Here is a 19,705-nt window from a genome sequence, read left to right on the forward strand (position 1 = left end):
CATATACTTCAGACTACTAAGCAGAACACTTAATTTCAAGTAAGTTGAAAAGCATATTGTAGAAAAAGTGTTCTCATTATTGCAGCCATGACCAGCAGACAGTTCAGCAAAGCAGCACAGTGCTGCTGTCCTTGGACATTTTACCATTTCTGCTTATAAAAATAGACATCTGCTTTATTGTTTGCACATTGTGGCCTAAAATACAATATTCTGCAAGCTGTGAAGTGCTGATTCATGTGCTTTAATACTTTAAAACCTACTCTTCAGAGCTGGAGAAGAAGGAGGAGGATGCATCTGCACATGGATGCTGATTCCAGAGATCTTGGGAACAGAGCTCTTGCTCCATTGCTGAACTGCAGTTTGCTGATTAATTTAGACCCTGGCTGGTGCAAAGCTGCTCTTTTTGGTTGGAGATGAAACAGTGTTAAATCATTCCTGTTTTATTTAGTTCCCATTATAGGCTGTAGTTGCTGTCTGCAGGGATGTGTAGATGTAGCCAGGGAATGAGTGACAAATGGAAAGCTTTGAGATGTTTTAATCAAATTAACAGTCTTATAATGTCTCTCTTTTCTCTGTGAGCTTTAAGGCTTTGAAGTGTGAATGAAGGTTAAATTATCTGTCCTCTCTATCAAATCTGTTATTTTGTGACAAGTTCACTATCATTCAGTATTAATGCTGTTTCAGGGCTAAATTTGTTCTGTTGTCTCTTCCTTGCATCAGTTAATGATTTTCTCCATAATTCATCTCACTGTGACTTTTCCAGCCAATCTCTTCTGTCTCAAAGGGAAATTATAGTGACTGATTTTAAAGAAACTGAAGCTTGGAAACTCAGTTCCAGCTAAATGTATGGATTGTGTAATGCCTTCCATGTATGTTCTGCATCCTAACAAAAATTACATTTAATTTAAAAACTCCTGTGCTTTCGTATTGGCACCATGATATGATTCTTTAATCTCTTCTGCCATGAGATTTCTTTTTAATGAAAGCAGACTGAAATAGGAGTATAAAACTCTAAAGTACAAGAACTGCCTTTTAAAAATTGCACCAAAAGCCTGATTTTTAGGGAATTAGAACACATGGTGAATAAAGTTTGCCAAAGGAGTGAAATTAATGGCCATTGGTTTTGTACTATCAAGACTTTAAAATAAATCAGGCTGCTCTAAGTTATATATACAGCTCACCTCCAAGGAGAGAGAGATTTTATGCTTTTGAAGAAGTTCTTTTAACATTTCTTTCGAAAATTTAAAAGCTGTTTTTAATTTTGCTTCCATCTGATAAATTGACTGCTTAACACATGTGATACTATTATTATGATGATAGAATCTGTGTTGGTAATGGCTTGTTTTGATCAGCTTTTAATACCTTTTGGTGCTTTGCTGTATTAGGGTGGATTTCACCTTAATTTCCCCTGAAATGGAGCCAGCTGATTTACAGTCTCGTTACCAGCAGTGGGTTGTGGGAGATTTGCTCTCTGGCTTAATCCAGTTTTTACTGGTTTTACTGCAGGTTGTGTGTGGGGCTCTTTGGGTCGTCTTGCCATGACTTTTTATGCTCTTGTAACAACACAGTGATGCTTCTTCCCTGCATTGCAGCTCTTCATGTTTCAAAAGAACTAATCCTTGAGAAGCTGGGTGGGAGATGAGCAGACTTTTGGGGGAAGGGCCACTTTGTATTTTCTGTGAGAAGAGTTTGCCAAACTGTAACGACTTGGTCCTTTCCCTCTTGTCCCTTTCTTTTGTCTTGCTTTTCTACAGAATATACAGGAAATGAGAATGACAATGAAACTGTGCCCGAGACCTCTGCAGGTTGCTGGAGTTTTTTCCCTACTGTTTTATTTCATTTTTAAGCCAAGACATTGCTTCATCTCACACAGAGCATGAAACGCAGCATCGCATTCGGGCCATTGACCTTCACATAATCCTCTCCTAGGCTTGTTTCTTTGTTGTGCTTCTATTTGCAGAGCTTCATCAGCTGACATTTTGCTTGGTTTTGGGGGTGGTTTTTTTTTTTGGTTTGTGTTTGGTTTGGTTTTGTTGGTTTTTTTTTTTGGTTGCATCCAAACACACCTCCATGTACAAATCTGGGGATGGCAGTGAAGTGGTGTCAGCAAGTTGCTGATGTAAAATATCAGCCATCATTTCTTTCACCCAGTTTTGTTAAAACATAAGTGCCCCTCATCCTGTATAAATACATGTGTTTGTGTTTAGGTATGTGTGTTTATTATAGAATTATTCAGTATGTTGGGAAGGACCTCTGGGAGTCAGGTGACTCTGCTCCTCACTCACAATAAGACTGATTTCATATTTAGATCAGGCTGCTCATAAAGACAGACCTGTAATTTACAAGGGATACTCATTGATCAGAAATTTATATAAAATTCTGATTACAGTGGATGGGGAAAAAAAGCTCTGCCTACCAGGTATCTCAAGTTGTCTTAACAGGGTTGGATTTTCTTAGAAATTTTTACTTATAGTTCAGTTTTGTCTTGAATTGAGACCCTTTAACTTAGTGTGTATTTCTGAAAGTGAATTCAAGATGTGAACTCTTTCTGTAAAGTTTAAGAATTCCTGGAATTTTTTAGTTTGACAAGGAGGTAGCAGCATCCAGGGGTTTGAAGCTGGAGCTGTACAAATCTAAGCTGCAAGTTGTATCATTTGTAATGGGACAGTTCCCCACTGAATATTATTTTGAGTTATACCAGGGATCTTTTATCACTTAGAATCTTTAAAACAAGCTTAGAATCTCTAAAAATTAAGTTGCTTAGTGAGTGATGGCCTTGAAATACAGATTTCCAGGTGGTGGTCTGTGGCCCCTGTTAATTAGCAAGATGGACTTAGGTGATTATTGTGGTGTCATCTTCAAGAAAACCTGAGGAATAAGGGGCTTATGAGGTTGCAGTTCATCAGACTTAACCCAGATATCTACAAGTGAGTTACCTGAGTTTAAAATGCACATTTGAGTCTGCCCAGAGAAGGGGCACCTTTAAAGGGTGGCAGGTAACTCTTGGACACCTTTTTCAGAATGAGCCGAATGAGTTTGTAAAGTCCCTTCCTGCCCTTTGGCCGTCAGGAGAGCCTGCAGGGCTGGGTTTGGGGGTGGATAACTCACACCTAGAGGATGGATCCTGATGGGCGTTGCCTTTGCAGAGATCCCAGTGGCAGGAGGTCTCATTTCCTCAGCTTGAAAATTCACGTTTTTGTTGTTCATCCCCTTGGCCCTACCTTCCATTCCCGAGCACCACCTCTCTGGGTGGGGTTTCTCTGGAGATGTTTGTCCCGGAACCGGCGGTTCCAGGTGGCCCTGGCTGTCTGAGGGCCCCGTGCATGGTGAACTGTGGAATTCTTTCTTTGTGCTTGACCACGATCACGAGGTTTAACCCCCAGAGTGGGTCAGAACTAACCCGCATGCGTGTCGTACTCTGTGCACCAGGAGGCATATTTGTTGTTTTTTACAAAAGAAAGAGAAAAAAGAATCAAAGCAAGTGAAGGTTTTTTCCCTCCCTCCCTTCCCGAAGGTGGAGAGCTCCGCATGGCGCAGTTTTTCCGAGGGAATCTGGCGGGTTTGATGATCCGTTCTGGGAAACTGGAGAGCAAGAAGGTCATCGATTGTCTCTACACCTGCAAGGAGGGGCTGGATTTGCAGATGCCTGATGGTGTTGGCAAAGGGGTGAAGGTAAAGTTGCAGATGAGCAAAAGGGAACGTGTCTGTTGCTTCATAGGTACAGGTTTTGCTGGCAGAGTTAGTAAGGGTGTCCCAAATAAAACAAACTCGTCCCTTGTGGTGTTTTGCATTAAAATTGCCTAAAACCTGGGAAATCTTTCTTGTGTGAATATGGTCTTAGTGGAGTGAAAGAGAACACAGTAACTCTCATTCTTAAAGTCTGGAAGAGGCATTCCATATTTGTAGGCCTCTGTTTAACCAGCTGTACCAGGGTGTCTGATAAAAGAGATTCTTAACAAGCAGTTCATAAAACGAGATTTAACTTGCCTGGCTTTTTTAGTAGCAAGGCTGTTTGAGCAGAGCTAAATTTCTCCTTTATATCAGCTGCCTCCCTTCCATATTACCAGAACCCAGAACTATGTTAAGTGCCTAGAATTTTTCTTAAGGAATGAAACACTAAATATATTCCACTGGAATGAGGCAGTGAATAGGGAGGTTAGACTGTCTGCCACAGGGCCAGTAAATAATGCCCTTTTTGCTTGGAATATGGATTCAATTATCCTGCATTTACCAGGCTGAGCACTGCTGAGCTCCAGTTGGAATTGCCAGACCATGTTGGGTGTTTTCTTATGGTTTTCTTCTGTTGTTTCAGATCCACATGAACCCCAGTCAGTCAACACTGACCATAGAAGGGGATGACATTGAGAGGGTTGACAAGGCCATGCAGCACATTTCCTACCTGAATTCCCGCCAGTTCCCAACTCCCGGCATTCGGAGGCTGAAGATCACCAGCGTTGTCAAGTATGTCCTGGGGCTGAAATAATCCATCCCTGGTAGGGATGGTGGAGCCTGGAGTGGTGTCCTTGTGTCTCAGTGGGGATAAGTAAAGGAGCCTTGGTGTATGTGACTGTCTCACATGTGAATACAGAAATGTTTTCTACACCAGCACTGTTTCCTTCCTGACAATGGAGGAAGGAATAAGACAGGAATGTCTTGCCAGTCACTGCCTTCATTAGAGGTGTTATCTGTGGCTGTGAGTCAGAGCATAGAAACGGGGCCAAATGGTAACTGTAAGTAAAAATTAACTGTAAGATTGCTCCCCAGGTGGGGAATTCCTGCTTTCCAGTGCAGCTGCTGAATTTATCTAAGGCTCTTGGGTCTGAGACAGCTTTTCAAAGATTTATAAAGCAATTACTGAGTGGAATTTTGCCTCCCTCCCAGCTAACCTCAACTGCCTCTGTGTCCCAGGTGTTTCAATGAAGAGGCCTGTGTCTCCATCCCCTCTGTGGAGGGATATGTCATGGTCCTGCAGCCAGAGGAGCCAAAAATCAGCCTGAGTGGCATCAACCACTTTGCCCGCTCTGCCTCCGAGTTTGAGAGCTCCGAGGGTGTTTCCCTCTTCCCTGAGCTGCGCATCATCAGCACCATCACCCGGGAGGTGGAGCCAGAGGGGGATGGGGATGAGGATCCCACAGGTAACACCCTGCTGAGCTTCCAGTGTGCCCACCTTCACCTCACTCACTGATCCCCTTGGAGGATCTATTATATCATATCATATATCATATAATCTCATATATCATGTCATATATAATCTTATATACCGTATGTCATATATCATCTCGTATATCACATGTAATATATATCATATATACTATCATCTATCATCATATATCATCTCATATATATCATATCATATACCATATATGTCATCTCTTATCATATATCATATATATCATATCACATATATCATACCATATATATAATATATGTCATATTATACCATACCATGTCATATCATATCATGTCATATCATATTATATTGAATTTATTATATATATAGGATATTTTACATTATATTCTATATTATCTCCTTAATACAGAATCTAGTAGGGGAAATAAGGTGTGGAATCTCTGCTCTGAGCTAACAAAAACTTACTGGAAATGATAGTAAGCCCAGGTCACTATCCTCGTGTAAATATCCCTTGTTTGAGTTTTGTATTTTATTTTTTTAATCATTATTTCATGCATACTTGCTCTCTTCAGGCCCAGATTCTAATATTTGCTCTGGGAGAAGAGTTTGCATGTGACACTTTGTAGCTCCTGGGCTCCTGTCTCCTTCACCTGTGTTTCTGTTTATGGGTTTGGCTTTTCCTCTGCTTTTTAGTGCAAGAGTCTTTGGTATCTGAGGAGATCATGCACAACCTGGATACGTGTGAGGTGACAGTGCTGGGAGAGGAGCTGAACCAGGAGCAGGAGAGCCTGGAGATCGACATGACCCGGCTGCAGCAGAAGGGAATTGAGATGAGCAGCTCCAACCTGGGCATGATCATCACAGGTGGGGCTCCTGCTGCTGGGGGTCTTGTGGGAAGGGTCTGGAGGCAGCACAAAGGGAACAGTGTTCTGGAGAGGTGGTTTCTAACACCTTACTCCAGATACTTCTTTTTCTTTTAGAATTTCAAATTTGGATCATTTTTAGAATTGCAGACACAACTGTTTTGGTGGAAAGCTGTGATTCTAGAAAACACATCATTCCAGAACCTTCTTTGTGTTCTTTTCTCCTGTCCCAAATTGCAGGTTATCTCTGGACTGTGGAAATGGAGTTACACTTTGCCCCAGAAAAGGCTTGTTCCTTGCACAGATAATCCAGTGCCTGGGAGCATCATTCCTTTGTGGTTTATATTCAGAATACATTAAAATATTCTAAAAGAAAGACTCCCCAAATCCCTTCAAAGACCAGCTGGGTCTAAGGTTTTATCACAAAATCCATCCACAGGATTTCAGTGGAGCCACATCATGTCTGTGGTGGTACTTTTTTTCCTCTAACTGAAAATCCATCACCCAAGAAAACTTTTACTGAAGGAAGGGTGTGACCCCTGTGCAGTGTATGATGGTGCGTTCGAATCTTTTGCAAAGTAACTGTTTTCCCCATGTGTTTTCCTCCCCAGGGGTTGATACCATGGCTAATTATGAAGAAGTTTTGCATTTGATCCGCTACAGGAACTGGCACACGGTGTCTCTCTTCGACAGAAAGTTCAAGTTGGTCTGTTCGGAGCTCAACGGGCGCTACGTCAGCAACGAGTTCAAAGTGGAGGTTTGTGAGCTGAGCTGGGCACTCTGAGCAGCTTCAGAGCATGGCTGGCTTAGGGGGATGGAGGTTGTTGCCTCAGCTGATAGATAATTGATCAGTCACTGGTTTAGATTTTTGTCCTCTAAATAAATATTAGTAAACGTGAGCATTTCGGGTTGTATTTTATATATAAACGTGTCTTAGTCCTACATTGCAACTGTAAGTAAGAAGCTGTAAATAAGGTGAAACTGTTGTATTGTAGAAGAAATACAAAATGAAGGTGAAAAGGTTGAATTGAAAACATGTTTAGCAAATGGAGTGGGAGTGGTGCTCCCAGAGCGCTTCATGTGTAACTTCTGGGATTCCACAGATGGACTTGCTGGGCCCTTCACTGTGTTTGGTGCCTAAATTTCTGACACTTAAGGGCTTCTGTAAGAGCACAGACAGGCTAAAATTGCCTTTCCTCTGCAGCAGGTTAGAGGGTCATTATTACTTAGTGTGCTTACATCAGATATATGGGAGGACAGCAGAATATGACATTAAGGGCAGTAAAATTTCCAGTGCTGGAATGTGGAATTATTTATATTGGGAGGAACTACCACATAACTCGACATCTTTGAGCTCTGAGCTTGAATTTCCACATTTTAAAGCTGACCAAGGCACTGACAGTAAAGCCACCACAGTATTTGCCACCACTTGGGTGGTGGTGGTGGGCTGGGAGCCCCTCGTGTTCCAGAACAGGTATTTTTGTGTTTTGCTTCCTGAGGAAATCCTGTGAGCTTGAGTTGGGTTTTACCAAACTCTGGAAGTGCAAATGCTTTCCTTGTTGTGTAGTAAACACAAGTTCTCCTCTCTTCCTGCTGTGCAGGGGCAGGTCCCCCGTGTCTGTTCCATCACAGGAAGAGCACATTTAGCTCTACTGGTTTAGCAAGGAAATGTGAAATATTTGTGATGAGCTTCCACTTGTGCCTAAAAGTCAACTCTGCTAAGTGGGGGTTAAACTTGAAAGAGTAGTTTCTTTCTTAACACTTTGACTGTAATAAGGAATTTTTCTCTTTGCTGTTAGCTGAAAATATACAGCAGAATAAGAGATGGGAATGAAGGAAATGCAATTAATGGTTAGATATCTTCATATATACTGTTATTTCAGAGTTAAAGTGGCTGGCTACCAAATTTGGTAATAAGCTGGCTTTATCCCTTTTATTCTGAAATACTGGAGTCTCTACACCAGCTTGCCAGACTAAAACAGATTTGAGAGCTGTGAAACCGAAGGGTTTTGTGACAAGAAATGGAAAATATGAGGAGCCACTGATTGGGATGGCTGTCCCCTGAGGAAAACCACTGCTCTGTTGAAGGAGGATTGGATGCCTGCCCTGGGAAATAGATTTTTTTTTTGTTTCAATTTTTTTTCTCTTTTATTTCTGTCTCTTCAGACCTAAACTGTTGGGTTTCTGGAGTTTAACCCTTTGTCTCTGTTCCCAGGTGAACGTGATCCACACGGCCAACCCCGTGGAACACGCCAACCACATCGCGGCCCAGCCGCAGTTCGTTCACCCCGTGCATCATTCCTTTGTGGACCTCTCTGGTCACAACTTGGCCAACCCTCATCCCTTTTCAGGTCAGGATTCTCTATAAAGTTGAACTGGTTGTATTCTGTTGTTAAAATGTCCAGCAGGCTTCTTGCTGCAGAGAGGGTTTTTTCCAGAGTTTAAACCAGTGTATTGGACTGATAATCCAGGCAGCTCCTCGGGCCTGTTCTGCTGTTGCCCAGGCAGGGAGGAGTGGATTCCTTGAGATCCAGGACTCCTTTTCCTGCCAGAAGAGCTTTCTGTTGGTGTGTGTGTGTTGGAAAATGGGAGGGACTTGATAAAGGCCCTTGATAAAGGGCTGTGAGGAACTGGGACAGTATTTCTGAATGGCACAAGGAAAGAACTGCAATGATATTCCCTTGATGACTCATGGGATCTGCCCTTTCTGTTTTAATTACATTAATTTGGCAAGAGTGTAGGATGTGAGAGGAAGAAAAACAGGCAATTTAGAGAGGAGTCCGTGTGGTGGAATCTGCTTTCCATGTGTTTTCAGTCCTTCAGATTGATGTAATTATATTTAAGGAACTGAGGTTTAGTTCTTCCTCTCCAACTGACTTTTTAAGTGACTGTAGCCAAAGTGCCTCTGTAGGTACGTGAGGATTTGTGCAGTGCAGGTGATGGTTTTTGGCACTGTGGAAGAGTTACCAATGCCATGTTAGGAACCCCTTCTCTTTTCTCCTTGCAGTTGTTCCCAGCACAGCCACTGTGGTGATTGTTGTCTGTGTGAGTTTCCTGGTTTTTATGATCATCCTGGGAGTGTTCAGAATCCGAGCTGCACATCAGAGGACGATGCGTGACCAGGACACTGGGAAGGAAAATGAGATGGATTGGGATGACTCTGCTTTGACCATCACTGTGAACCCCATGGAGGTAAAACCCTGTGGAGCTGGGGCTCAGCACTGAACCAAAAATGGCCTTTTCCAGCTGTAAGGGGTGGGATTGTCCATGGGGAGAGGAGTAGAGCAGAACCAACCCCTGAGCACAGAGCAGAGACTGGGAATTTGGAATGAATGTGCCAAATGCCAAGAGCAGTTATGTTTGGGATCTTGCAGGGGTTAGAGCTTCATGATACAGGATGGAATTTTGCAGGCCAGTGTCCAGCATGTGCTGCACACTGCCTTAACCAGCCTGTTCTGGTCCAAACTGGCAGGAATTAATCATCAAAACATCTGTGTTTATAATCCTCCTTAGTGTGTCCTACTGCAAGATCCTTCTCCAGCAGAATTTGCAGGACTGGATCACCCTTCAGCATCAGTTTGTGTAGAGGGCCAGGGTTGACAGCAGTGTCACAGAGCCCTTCCACAGGGTGCTCCTGCCTTTGTCTTCTCTGCTTGCCCAATTCCTGCTGAGCTTTTAAAACCAGCAAGGCATCTGCAATAGCCCTTTGTCAACACAGTGCTTTGAATAAAGAATAAAAAGAATTTTGGCAAGTGTGGTAATGACAGTTAATTTTTGTTTTAACAGACTTACGAGGACCAACACAGCAGTGAAGAGGAAGAGGAGGAGGAGGAAGAAGAAAGTGAAGATGGAGAAGAAGATGACATCACTAGTGCAGAGTCTGAAAGCAGTGAGGAGGAGGAGGGAGAGCAGGAGGAGGACCAACAGAATGTTAATAGACAGCAACAGCTGGAATGGGATGACTCCACCCTCAGCTATTGATTCCCGCTGTTCCCTTTGTCTTTCTGTTCCCGCTCTAGAAGACTCCACTGTAACACACTCCATTGGTACCGAGGATTCATGGTGTTTAAAACAAAAAAAATTCATTCTGGCCAGTAGATTGACCCCCCTCACCTCCCGTGTTTGTGTTCTGTCAGTCCCTGATGTTTAGGGTTGTAGTTTAGCACCTCTTCCTTCAGCCTTGCCTCAGTGACTGGATTTTTTTTACGCTCTGTGAGGAACCACCTTGCACTTTTTTCTTCATGTCATCTCAGCTAAGTGACTCTACAGCTCTGTAGCCATTGCACATGAATTTCTGAACTGTCTTTTTTTGCTCAGTGAAACAAACTTGGCTTTGTTCCTTTTTTTCCTCTTTCTAAAAGATGCAAAGATTGCTTGTTGACAAAGGGTAAAGCTGCTCATTTCAGCCTGTTGATTTCTTTTAATTTTTTCCCCCCGAATTAGTGCATGTGTAAAGTGGCAGAATGAGGTTAATATGTAGAAGATTAACAAGACTTTTTAATATTTTGTAAATATCTTGGAATTATGTAATTATGTCATTTGTGGTAGTGAAAAACAGGGAATTGGGGTTTAAAACATGCTAAAGTGAAAAATCATGCAGCATGAACTATTACAAGTCTCATCCTACTGCAGCAGGAGCACGGGCACAGTTCTTAGTGTAGATGTTCAGTAACTCTGTCCTTGGCCTTGACTCGATGTGCGCTCATGCCCCGCTCTCCCTCAATTCCTTCCTTTTCTTTAACCCCCTTTATTTTGCAGAGGGAACACAAGCTTGTGAGAAATTGTAAAGGCTTTAGGAGCCTCTGCAGAGGTTCAGCTGCCCTGTGCAATACAGTTGTTGGGCTTTCATTTTTATTTTTTTTTTTTAATTTTTCTTTTCCCTCTCCAATTAAGTCTTGGCATAAGGGCTTTTAAGTTATTGGGGAAAAAAAACACTACATGGATGGTGGGCAGATCCATGGGGCTGTGGGGTGTTGCCACAGCTCCTGTTAATTCCAGGGAGGCTGCCTGTAATCCAGTGCTGGGCTGTTCATACTGACAGGGTGGGGGTTTGTAAGTGATGGATTGTAATGAAGCTGGAAAGCCTGAGCCCTGGGGACCTGTGCACCTTGGCTACCAGTCTACATAAATAGGGATTTGGGGGTTTTTTTAGTTGTTCATTTTTTTTCTGATTTGGCAGCGGGAGGGTTTGGGGTGTAGCTGATCCCACTGAACACTCCTGCTCCTCCCCTGCAGCCCCTTGTACAGTAACTCGGACTGTCGGTGTTTTAAGCCTTTGTTTACACTTAGTAATTGTGTTTTCCTGCTGGTGAAAAACTGTAGCATAAATCACCCAACCAGAAAACCTTGGGAATCATGTTACTGTTATTCCAAGTGGAGCTGACTGGGATTGTTTCCCATCACGGTTCTGACTTGGGACTGCAAAGGACAAAAGCTGGAAGGTACGAAAGTGCTGCTGCCCCGGGGTGGGGAGCGCGGGTTTTTCTGTCAGGCAGGGCTCGTTTAACTTTCTTTGGTCTTATGCAGAGTCTTGAATGATGAATTTCTGCTTGATTTCTATGGAGGTGGATTAAAGAGTAACTTGTTTTGCTTGTAACAGGAGCCTGGGACTGCATTCCCTCCTCAGCACGGTAAGCCAAGCTCCAGTGTTTGCTGGTGGGTGCAGAGCCCACACGTGTCACACACAGCAGGGACAGGGGCACTGGGGAAGGTGCCAGAGGAGCCAAAGGGTGGGGCACAAAGGGTCCTAATTAACCGAGAGAGATAAAAGATAAGGGTTGATCCAAATGCTTGTTCAGTTTGCTTTTCAGAGCAGACCTGTTCTCACCTCGTGGTGTAACAGGACCTGTGGTGGGTTTGATCTGGGGGAGCCTTGACTGTGGAGTGCCTTTACAATAGGAGATGGACCTGGAAGCAGGGAAGAGAACCCACACCAGAGCTTACCGGTTTTTTGGGGTTGTTTTGGGGTTTTGTTTTTTTTTTTTAATGTAAAATTTTAGATTTCTAAAATGGGAAAATGGTTTTGACTACTTACGTGGTAATTAACTGCTAGTTTTAAGTAAACTGGGAAACTTTTAACTTATGTCTGACAGTTGTCCTGTGTTAATATGTAGAAGACTTATCCTTCCATATACTGTTGCTGTAGCTGCTGTATTTTAGACCAAAACTGATCATGACTTAATGGTAATACTGAGGGGTTGTAACGTCCTGATGCAGTTTGTAGCCACTGTGGGTATAACTTTTCAGATGTGTATATTGGTAACAGGTCAGTTTGGAAAGTCTATAAGCTACAATAAATTTCTGGTTCTAAAGGTTGTTTGCTTTTATTTCTTCCCGAGTGGAACAAAGTGGAATCAAGTCATATAAACTGAGTGTTAATTTGCCTGTGTTGGGGGAGGAGGAGTCTTTGTTTTTCGTTGATCTCAAGCACAGAAAGACTCAGCAGCATCTGTGGACAATTTATCAATATTTTTTATTTTTTACTTACAAAACATGTACCTAAAGCAACTGAAAAGTTAAACATGTAAACATTCTCTTTTCGCAGAACCACAGTTTGGCTTAAAAAAATACTTCTTTTTTTCAAAGGCAACAGAATAAGCACAATCAGTTTGTACAGGGTGAGTTAAAAAAAAATGACAGAAACATCTCTAAATAAATAGAAATAGGTCTATCATTCTGAGCATATTTATAAAATGAGAAGCCACTTATTTATGGTGAAATGGAATATTTTTGCAAGTGATTTAAGTTTGAATCTTCAGTACAATTCACTGGCTCAAAACCATCAGGTGAGGAGCTGCTGCTTTGTGGATTTGGAGTCAAAGGCTCTTTGCTGACCCATCAGAGCTTCAACAAAGATGCTCTTCCAGGAGTGTCCAAGGAAGAAGGTCTACATGATGACTCATGGGATTTTTGCTTCTTGTGGGTAAGTCAAGTTTCCAGACTGAGTAACCTCTGTGAAACTGGGCTGGGTGGAGAAACCCCTGGGGAATTGCTCAGTCCCTGCAGCTGCCACTGAGACACCTTTGTCTTATTGCACTTCTCACACTGAAGGACAGGGGACAGGAGCCACTGCTGGAAAACTGTGATTAGGGCCTGAGATTCCTGCTGGGAGCCTGGAAACCAGGCACATCTAAGGGCTCCTGGAATAGCAGGTTGTGGCAATGCAAGAGAATTGCTGTTCCAGGCACAGAACTGTAGTGTCTTCCCTTCCACAGGGACGTACAAACCTGATCAGGGGGTGGGTTCAGTGCATCTCATATTGCCTGGGGCCTGGGATTTATTTTTTTTTTTTGTTCTGTAAATTAGTTCAATAAGGAAAGAAACAGCAATATTTATTCTCTGAAATGGAGCAGAGGCACAGGGCTTGTTCTCACTGTCTGATCAGCCTGCAAAGAGCTCTAAATCCTGCAGGATTTCCTTCTAGTACCAAAACAGCTGTCAGAGCGTGAGTGCTGCTTCAGTCACACCCAGGATCATTGGAAAGGTGTAGGAAAAGGGTTACATAAAACTAAAATCGGGTGTTTTCTAGGCCAGAACCGCTGCTTCTACCAACAAGTGCTTGAGAAGGAACTTGGTTTGTCTGAATAGGTACAAACCAGAACAGACCAGACCCCACAGCTTAACATCTTCTGTGAAAAGAAACAGTAAGTGCTTTAAACCACAATTTAGATTGGAAACTGTAACACTGCTAGTGCCTGTTTGGATATAAAGGCAGAGAAGGGTTTATTCCAGGTGTTTCAGATTCCACTCACTGACCAAACCTGGCATTACTTACTGTTTGTTTCTACTTATGGAAGAAGTTACTGTTTTATAAAGCAGTGTTAACTTTGTTCTTCACCAGCTGCACAGCTGACAGATTTGAACTGGTCCCCTTAAACAAACAAGATGGACGTGAACAGCCATTCTGGGGCAGCATTTTTTTAATTTTAGAGTACGGGGGTACCTGATTTTAAAGTATCAAACAGAGCTGAAAGTCAGGAATGAGTTGCACCCATGTGCTGGGTGCAAAAATCAAATCAAATTCAGATCATGAAGGGAAGATTTATTAAACAGGCCAGTTCAGTCTCCTGAACTTGCTGCTTCTGTGGGAATTTTAAAGCAGAATTGAAAGCTAAATTTATTAGAGTCTAGTCCATCGTTTGACAACACAGGTACCTGCAATGCCTCTATTTTTACCTACATCAGAGAAGTGAAAGAGTTTAAAAAACACTTTACAGTGAGTAAAAGAAAATTGTTGAACCTAATTAAAGGCAAACAAGTGAAATACAGGATTCAGCTTTGGGGGTGTCTTGAGAATTAGACTCTGCTGTTCCTTGAGAGGGCAGGAATGGTGGTACTTCCATAGGAACCTGAGGGTGTGGGGAAGGTGGGGAAATGGAAGGAAGGACCCAAGAACTGGCAGAGGAAGCAGGTCCTGCCCATGCTCCTGTGTCCAGCAGTGGCTCCTGCTCCCTGTCCCTGGGCAAGCCCAGCACCCAGAGCTGCTCCTGGTGGGGCCATGACCTGGAGACAGAGCTGTGACAGAACTGTGGGATTGATCCCAGCACCTCGTTGGAGAGACCCCTGGCCCTTGCCAGCAGCTCTCAGAGCAGGGCAGGAGTCTGGACCAGGGCTGGGAGGAGGAGGAGGGGGGAAAAGAACAGAGAGTACATTTGCAATAAGGTGGGAGTTGAGATGCAACTTGCTGTAAGTGTTTCAGTGTTAAACCCACTCATCCTGGCACTCCTTGCACAGGAGGACAGTCTGGCCCAACAGCTCGGGCACAGAACGGTGCCATCTGTGCCAGCTGCCTCTGGAGCTGAGTGTTGGATCCCAGGGACTGTGTAGGTGTGGGGCACTGCCCTGCACACACGGTACAGGGAGACCAGGTGGCAAACCAGCTCTAATGTACCCCAGCAGGAGGCACTTGGAGCCACCAACATTCTGTGCCCATTTGGAAAATGCAGTCTTACTGTTTTCAGGCTTAAAACCAAAATAAATGCAGGAATTGCTTGAGGCTCAACTAAAGCCTGACTTGGGAAAGCAAAGAAACTACCTGATCCAGTGGCCACCGAACCTGCTGTTGTGGCATCAGTTTTGTCCAGCAACAGCTGAGTTCCAGCTCAGTTTGAGAACACTTTGGCCTCTGGAGCAGACAGAAAGCAATATGACAGTGTGGGTATCTTTATCCTGTCACAATGCAGAGTAAAACCATTTGTCCAAGACAGCTTCAGTGCTCTTTAAACTGATCCCCCCTTGGTGGACAGTGACACAGGGCAGTGCTGAAGTTAATGCCTCTGAGCTGTAATGGTGGTGACCTGCAAGATAGGTTACAGGGATGGGAGAGGGAGGTCCTCTGTTCAGCTAAATTCTCAAGAAAATATAAATACAGACATTAGCACATTGGAAGGATGTTACAACTGCCTCAACTCTTCCATTAGAAGATGTATTTGAAGCTTAATGAGTTCTTAAGGGTACAGCACCTCTACCTACCTTCCACTGTACGCAGTAATTTTATTGCCTCGCGTCTCTCCCTTGTCCCCCAAAGCTCTACAGCAGCCACGGGGGTGTGGCTGAGGACAGGCCAGCAGTTTTTCAGTCATGGAGCAATGTCTGATCTCTGGGAATGCAGGTGGGGGATCTTCAACACTGCAACTTCCACCAGTCTTTCCTTAACAACCTGTCTGCCTGGCTGGGCTCAGTGCGGGTGTTGTGTCCCTGGAGCAGGGCTCTGCTCTGCTGCTCTACTGCCTGTTGTCCTTGGACACGTTGTGTGCCAGCCAGTTCACTTTGGTTTTCCAGCTCTCTCGCAGGGCTTCATTGAACTTCAGCCTGAAGTGCTTCAGTGCCTCCTCATCGGTTTTCCCAAGAGCCAGGGAGTCCTGGAGGTGAGAGGAACAATTCAGTCTGGCCTCATTAGCAGCTCAACTAGTAAGATGTGTACTCATTAAGATATTACCCCATTGAAAGGAGCACAGAGTAGGAAAGGAACAGCCATTAATGTTTTTTAATGGTTACTTTAGTTGCAGAGGTTTTTCACTAATGAAATACTTCCATTCCACTCTGCTGGTGCAGGGTGTTACAAAGGTGCTGTCCTGCAGCTCGCCAGGGATGTGTGGTTATCACTTAAGGGGCAAACTGGGACCAGGAAATGATGCACAGCCAAAGGCCTTTGTCTCCCTCCCTGCCAACTGGTTCTAGAAGGTACCTGCTGCCCTCAGGATGAAGAACCTCCAGTGATTTCCTGAGCACCAGCACCTGGCATTTCCCATGTTCTGCATCTACTCCTTCTTTCTGCTTCTAATACACCTTCCACACTGACTCCTCCTCACTGAGCCACGGGATCAGGTGTTCAGTTTTCCCCCGCCTGGGCTCTGTCTCTCTCACCTTCAGGTACTGGATGTCTTTGGAGCAGCTGAGCTCTGGCAGACCAGCAGCTTTCATCAGTGCAAAGAGGTGCAGGAAGAGGAGCCCGTGGCGCCGCAGGATCATGTAGGCTCTCTCACAGTAACCCCTGAACCTGAAAGAGTGATGGCAAAGGAGTGAACACTGCAAACTCTGCCAGTTTATAAAGCAAAGCTACAGATCAGTTTGTAGCTGTCTCCACTGATAATACCAAGCTCTTTAACTTTCTCCAAGAGGTAGATAATAATTTATTTACTTTAATGTGTACAGGCTACATATTGCTGGAAATAAATTCTAAAAACGCAGAGAGTAAAAAGCTGAAGTGAGTTTTTCATTCCCAGCACTCACCTTTCAAACTTCTCATTGTTGTTAGTTTTTCCTTGCTGGATGACGTGCACAAAGTCGTAGGTTAAGATGAAAGGAACTCGTTCTCTGTTAATACCAAATTTAGTCTTGAAGTTCCCCAAAAAGTGACCAAAATCAATATGGAACAGCTGAAAATAAAGAAGGAAAAATGTTTTTAGAACAGTATCTATTTTAGCTGATCAGTGTTGAGTTCTCTTCAGTTACTGAATTCAGCAGAAGTGACCAGAGGATTTTGGAGGGAGAAAAATGACCTCTCCCTTATCACCCCTTTGGAAAGAGACAATATTTACTTGCCAAGATACTTTCTAGTGTGATTAGATGTTGGATAGGACAGAAGGGGCACTTGCCTCTTCAGTACTTGATATATCTGAAGAAATACCTGATTTACTGTGTCACTAGTGGAAGGAGGCAGAGCATTTCCCTAGGCACCTGCCAGTGCAGGCTGCAGTCCCAGACAGTACAGAAAGAAACTGTCCTGTTTTGAAGTTGCTACAAAATATAACTTCCTCAGCTGAGGCTTCTTTTCCCCTCCTTTGGGTACTTTTTAAAATACCAAGCCCAGCGAGGTCATTGCACCCCTCGAGCAGAGACGGGAGGAGGCTCCTGTGCACAGCCTGGGGCACCCTGGCAGTTTTGCAGAGGGGCTGTGACCCCCAAATCCCAGGCTCCAGGCTCTGTACTGGGGAGCACCAGCTCCCTGCCGAGGCTAAGGGAGCGAGGGGCCTGTGCAGAGCAGCTCTGGGAGCTCCAGCAGCCCCGGGCAGCGATGCTGCAGTTCAGATGATACAACTGGATTTACGCTGCTGATGGCACGAGCTGCTCACTGAGCACGTTGGCCCAGCCTGCCTTGGCTGGAGGGGAGGTGGGACTGCACTGGGATGTCTCTGTCCACAGTAAGTGGCTCTCAGGGCCCTGTCCCAGCCCCCCAGCAGTGCCTGTACCTGCCCTGTCTCCCGGATCATGATGTTGTCGCTGTGCCGGTCCCCGATGCCCAGCACGTAGGTGGCCACACAGTACCCGGCACAGGAGAGGGTGAACTCCTCGATGGCTTGGTCTAAGGCATCCCTAGAGAGGGCAAGGAGGAGATGGAAAGAGAATTTTACTTTGGAAAGCTCTTTTCAGAGCTTCTTCCCCTGCAAACCTGCAGCAGAAAGGAAGGGAATCACTTCTGGATTCCTGCAGAGCTCTCCCGAGGCAGGACTCCCACCCCTGCTGCACAGAAAGGAGCTGCAGTAACTGCCTGTAATTAAAGGGGTCTGAATAAGGTTGTCACCACAATTTCAGCGAAAATTATTTAGTCTCAACTAAATTACCTCATTTCTACATCTCCATGGATCCCAAAGACAAAGAGGGCTCCTAGAGTGACTCCTGTTGGTGGCCCTGCTGCACCAGAACAGCACTGATGCATTGCTGCTGTTTCTCTGTCCAGTAAACCCCCAGGTTACAGAGCTGTTGTGCCCCTTTCCTTTTCACCTTCCACTTCTGGCACTACTCCTCCTGCCCCTTTTCCATCTGCCACCACACTGTGTGTGCCTGGAGAAAGTCACAGGACCAAGGGGAAGACCAAGGTTTGGATCCAGCCTGGGGGCAGTGCTACCTTAGGCTACCAAAGATCACAACGAGCTTGCCAACAGTAACCCAGCTGCCTCCATCTCTGCCTCCAACCCACACAGACCCACACGATGCCCTCAGGTGTGCAGGGCAGGGAAGCAGCCACAGACACTGTGGGACAGCTTGGAAAGCATAACTGAGGGAAAATGAGGAAAGGGGAGCCCACTCACCCAGGGTTCTTGGACTTGAGCCAGTTCAGCAGCGCGTCCTTGTTGAAAGCTGCCGTGGCCACCATGTTGCTCTTGTTCAGCTGGATGTTGGCGATGGTGTCCGAGTGCATGACCACCTCAATCAGCCCAGTCTTGTCTCCTGTGGAGAGGCAGCCATAAGGGGTCATCCTGCAGAGATGAAAGAAACCCTTCCACTGAAATCCTGCCCAGAACTGGGTGGTGTTGACTTTTAAGCTTTCCCTTGGCTGCCACGTCTCCTCCATCTCTCCTCTGCAGTTCTGTTCCCCAGTACCACAGGACCTGCCCAGCTGCTCACACAACACCAGACAGACCTGCTGGGGGCAAAATGAGCTTGCAGAGAAAAACAGCCTCACCAGCCATGATGTATCACTGCAGTAGGACAACTGTGTGCACACCACTCACCTCAGGTCCAGGCCCTCCTGCTTCCACAGGATGTCCATCAGCTGGATCATCTGCAGGGTCAGCATGTCCTGACGCAGATCTGTACAAGGGAAAAAGGGGCATCAGCACCTCCTAGTGTCCCCTCTCCAGTGCTCCTGTAAGTGGCCCTTGTTCTGTCCCTGCAGCAGAGCTGCTGGAGGGGCCTTTGCCACGTCTGTCACTTGCTGGTCCAGCTCAGAACGAACATCAGCACAGAGCAGTGTTTGCTGGTGCAGGAACAGTGTAAAACCACCCCACCAGGCACCTTAACTCCTATGATTTTACTAAGGGAGGTACAGGCTCACTTTGCCCAAGCTCTTGCCATGGCAGTCACTGTGGCACTGCAGAGATATCTGCCTGGACACAGCAGTGAGCAGCAGCCACCCCAGCCCTGCAGAGCTGGGACTGCTGGAGCTCCTTCACACCTCACATCAGGTTTGGGTTTATTGTTCAAGGGTATCCAGCCACCCCTGCACTAAAATCTACAGGAAAGAGGGCTGCAGGTGAACTATAGAGGGGAGCTTATTATCTCTCCAGATTAGTGCCAAAAAACCTCAAAACATTAAAGGTCCTCATTTCCACAACATCTTGATTGTCCATATTTAGGCCCACTCACCACAGTAAATACTTGAGACTAAAGGATATGTTTTCAGAGCCATAATAAAGACTTACCATCTCCATTTTTAAAAATAATGCCCACTCCACCTCCACCTGTCTCTTCATTATTAAACACAATCCAT

The 19,705-nt window shown here is 44.9% G+C and overlaps 2 protein-coding genes across 5 annotated transcripts in view; one reads left to right on the plus strand and one right to left on the minus strand.

The window, feature by feature from the left end:
- The window catches only part of CLSTN1 (calsyntenin 1), a 37,866-nt gene extending 25,561 nt beyond the window's left edge, over nt 1-12,305 (plus strand). For 2 of the 4 annotated variants that reach the window (XM_027703019.1, XM_027703020.1), the window contains 9 exons: nt 1,755-1,805; nt 3,515-3,672; nt 4,313-4,461; nt 4,909-5,135; nt 5,825-5,995; nt 6,606-6,751; nt 8,210-8,345; nt 9,002-9,186; nt 9,781-12,305. In XM_027703019.1, the coding sequence (XP_027558820.1) occupies nt 1,755-1,805; nt 3,515-3,672; nt 4,313-4,461; nt 4,909-5,135; nt 5,825-5,995; nt 6,606-6,751; nt 8,210-8,345; nt 9,002-9,186; nt 9,781-9,975 (1,418 nt within the window). In that variant the 3' untranslated portion in view covers nt 9,976-12,305. The remainder of the gene's footprint in view (nt 1-1,754; nt 1,806-3,514; nt 3,673-4,312; nt 4,462-4,908; nt 5,136-5,824; nt 5,996-6,605; nt 6,752-8,209; nt 8,346-9,001; nt 9,187-9,780) is intronic. The other 2 variants (XM_027703021.1, XM_027703023.1) reach the window with 1 other exon arrangement.
- Nucleotides 12,306-15,400: 3,095 nt separating this feature from the next.
- PIK3CD (phosphatidylinositol-4,5-bisphosphate 3-kinase catalytic subunit delta) overlaps nt 15,401-19,705 on the minus strand; it is a 24,013-nt gene continuing 19,708 nt past the window's right edge. The window contains exons 18-24 of the mRNA XM_027703024.1: nt 19,638-19,705; nt 18,948-19,026; nt 18,525-18,692; nt 17,685-17,808; nt 16,726-16,871; nt 16,360-16,492; nt 15,401-15,854 (exon numbers count right to left, since the gene is read on the minus strand). The exon at nt 19,638-19,705 is cut by the window's right edge and continues 63 nt beyond it. Of these exons, the coding sequence (XP_027558825.1) occupies nt 15,717-15,854; nt 16,360-16,492; nt 16,726-16,871; nt 17,685-17,808; nt 18,525-18,692; nt 18,948-19,026; nt 19,638-19,705 (856 nt within the window). The 3' untranslated portion in view covers nt 15,401-15,716. The remainder of the gene's footprint in view (nt 15,855-16,359; nt 16,493-16,725; nt 16,872-17,684; nt 17,809-18,524; nt 18,693-18,947; nt 19,027-19,637) is intronic.

Source organism: Neopelma chrysocephalum, unplaced genomic scaffold (genome assembly GCF_003984885.1).
Source record: "Neopelma chrysocephalum unplaced genomic scaffold, ASM398488v2 Primary Assembly neopelma1_200, whole genome shotgun sequence".
Classification (NCBI taxonomy): Eukaryota; Metazoa; Chordata; class Aves; order Passeriformes; family Pipridae; genus Neopelma; species Neopelma chrysocephalum.